The following is a 1,870-nucleotide window of genomic DNA, read 5'->3' as shown; positions in this document are numbered from 1 at the left end:
ATAGAAGTTATTTGTTTTATTTTAGAGCTGATTTGATGTCAAACAGTTTTGAAACAAAAATCTGCAAAACAAGTTTTATTTTATAACCTTTCTTAGCTGTAAAAATCATTTTTATTTCTTAGTAAATTGTCACACGAGTTTAAAACATGTCTGTTATTTGAGTGTTGTTTGAGTGTTGTTTGAGTGTTGTTTGGGTGTTGTTTGAGTGTTGAGTTTCCGGGCTCCTGAGGACCTCAGATGTCAAATTAAAGGCGGTCTGTAAAGCCGGGCTTTAATTAGACCTGGACCATGTTCTGCTCATTTCTCCCCTCGTTTTAAAAACAAATAAAAAATAAAACTAAAAGAGTAAATCTCCACTGGTGTTCGCAGCCAAACATCCTGCAGCAGGTGAATAATTCATCCTAAAGATAATTGAGCAGATATAGTCGTTTCTCTGAATTATTAATCTGCACACATGCAGCCGTGAATTATTCATCAGCTGCTCAAACTGTTTGATTTTAATATTTATTTATCTCATTAATCCSACGCAGATTTGGAAGTAAATAGAAGTTTTACTGCTGTTTTTATAAGGATTTATTTTTATTTTATTTATATTGGAGAATTGGATCTTTTTAACTTTGTTACTTGGAAATAAATCCAACTTTYTTATGTTTTACTGATGTATTTTACCTTAAAAGGTTGATTCTTATTCCTGGAAACTAAATTAAAGCTGAAAGTTTTGATCGATTTGAAGCTTAAAGCTTTTCCTTTTCTTTAAAACATCATTTACAGTTTTAGAGAAAATATTTAGTTGTAAATATTTTGGTGACAAAGAGGAAAAAATCGGGTTCATTAATGATCAAACGRTGATTTCTGTGATGAGGCTGCCCCTCACCTCCGGTTCTGGTACCAGGTCTTGACCTGGGTGTCGGTCAGGTTCAGGGAGGCCGCCAGCTCCATGCGGTCCTGGACGCTCAGGTACTTCTGCCGCTCGAAGCTGCGCTCCAGCTGCGCCAGCTGGTGGTCCGTGAAGGCGGTCCGGGCCTTCCGGGGCTTCTTGAGCCGGACCTGGGGACTGTCCCTGCTGCTGGAGATCTCCCTGTCCCCCTCCTCCTTCACTGAGGCACACAAACACACAACAGCAGTTACACAAACTACATCTAAGTTCACTTTGAGCCAATTATTGACATTTATTTAGCAGAAAATAACCAAATTTAAAGTACAAAGTTTAGATTTTCAATCATTTTTAAACGTATAAACTTAAAATAATTACAACATAATTTTATCCACATAATGAACATAATAATAAATCAATTAAAGTGTTTAAATAAAATGTTTGAACTGAGAAAAATCGTGCGAGGAGACAAAAAAATAGGTTTAAATAAATTCTTAGAGTGAAATTTAGATTAAAAAGACAAAAACATTTATTATATTTTATATCAAAATGAGTTTTCTAACATTTTATCCCGTTTGATTGAATTTAATTTGATTATTAGCGCGCGGACACCGGAAGCCGCCGAGGCGTTCAGGGGCGGCGACTCCGTGTGGGAAATCAGAGCTTCAGGAACTGATCAATCAAACAGAGCGGCCATTTTACAGAAAAAACAACCCGAGATTTATTTATTTTAATAYATTTAATTTAAAATAAAGATCTGAATTAATTAAAGAGACTTTTCAGTTATTTTTCTTCTGGTTTCTGGAGCTAAAGTAGGACAAGACATGGTGGACACGTCTCTGTCCGTCCCTCATGCTTTCAAACTAAATAACTTTAATAAAATCTCCTAAATATATCCCTTAAAATTTGTATTTAGTTGTTTTAGTTAAAACTATTATTATGATTTTATTTATTTACCTAATTAAGTCTCAGCTTTATAATAATAATAAAATAATG

General features: G+C 34.6%; 1 protein-coding gene across 1 annotated transcript; it reads right to left on the bottom strand.

Annotated features, from left to right (window-relative positions):
- Nucleotides 1–103: 103 nt before the first annotated feature.
- Nucleotides 104–1,099, bottom strand: LOC106513557 (barH-like 1 homeobox protein; the record flags this gene model as incomplete). Its single annotated transcript, XM_074559729.1, is given in 1 exon segment — nucleotides 104–1,099. A coding segment is annotated over 1 exon segment (229 nt), but the record flags the coding sequence as incomplete, so codon positions are not given.
- Nucleotides 1,100–1,870: the final 771 nt, after the last annotated feature.

This window comes from Austrofundulus limnaeus, unplaced genomic scaffold, assembly GCF_001266775.1.
Source record: "Austrofundulus limnaeus strain Quisiro unplaced genomic scaffold, Austrofundulus_limnaeus-1.0 Scaffold13, whole genome shotgun sequence".
NCBI classification, from domain to species: Eukaryota; Metazoa; Chordata; class Actinopteri; order Cyprinodontiformes; family Rivulidae; genus Austrofundulus; species Austrofundulus limnaeus.
The sequence above is the reverse complement of the archived record's forward strand: the minus strand, read 5'-3'. Positions and strand labels throughout refer to the sequence as shown.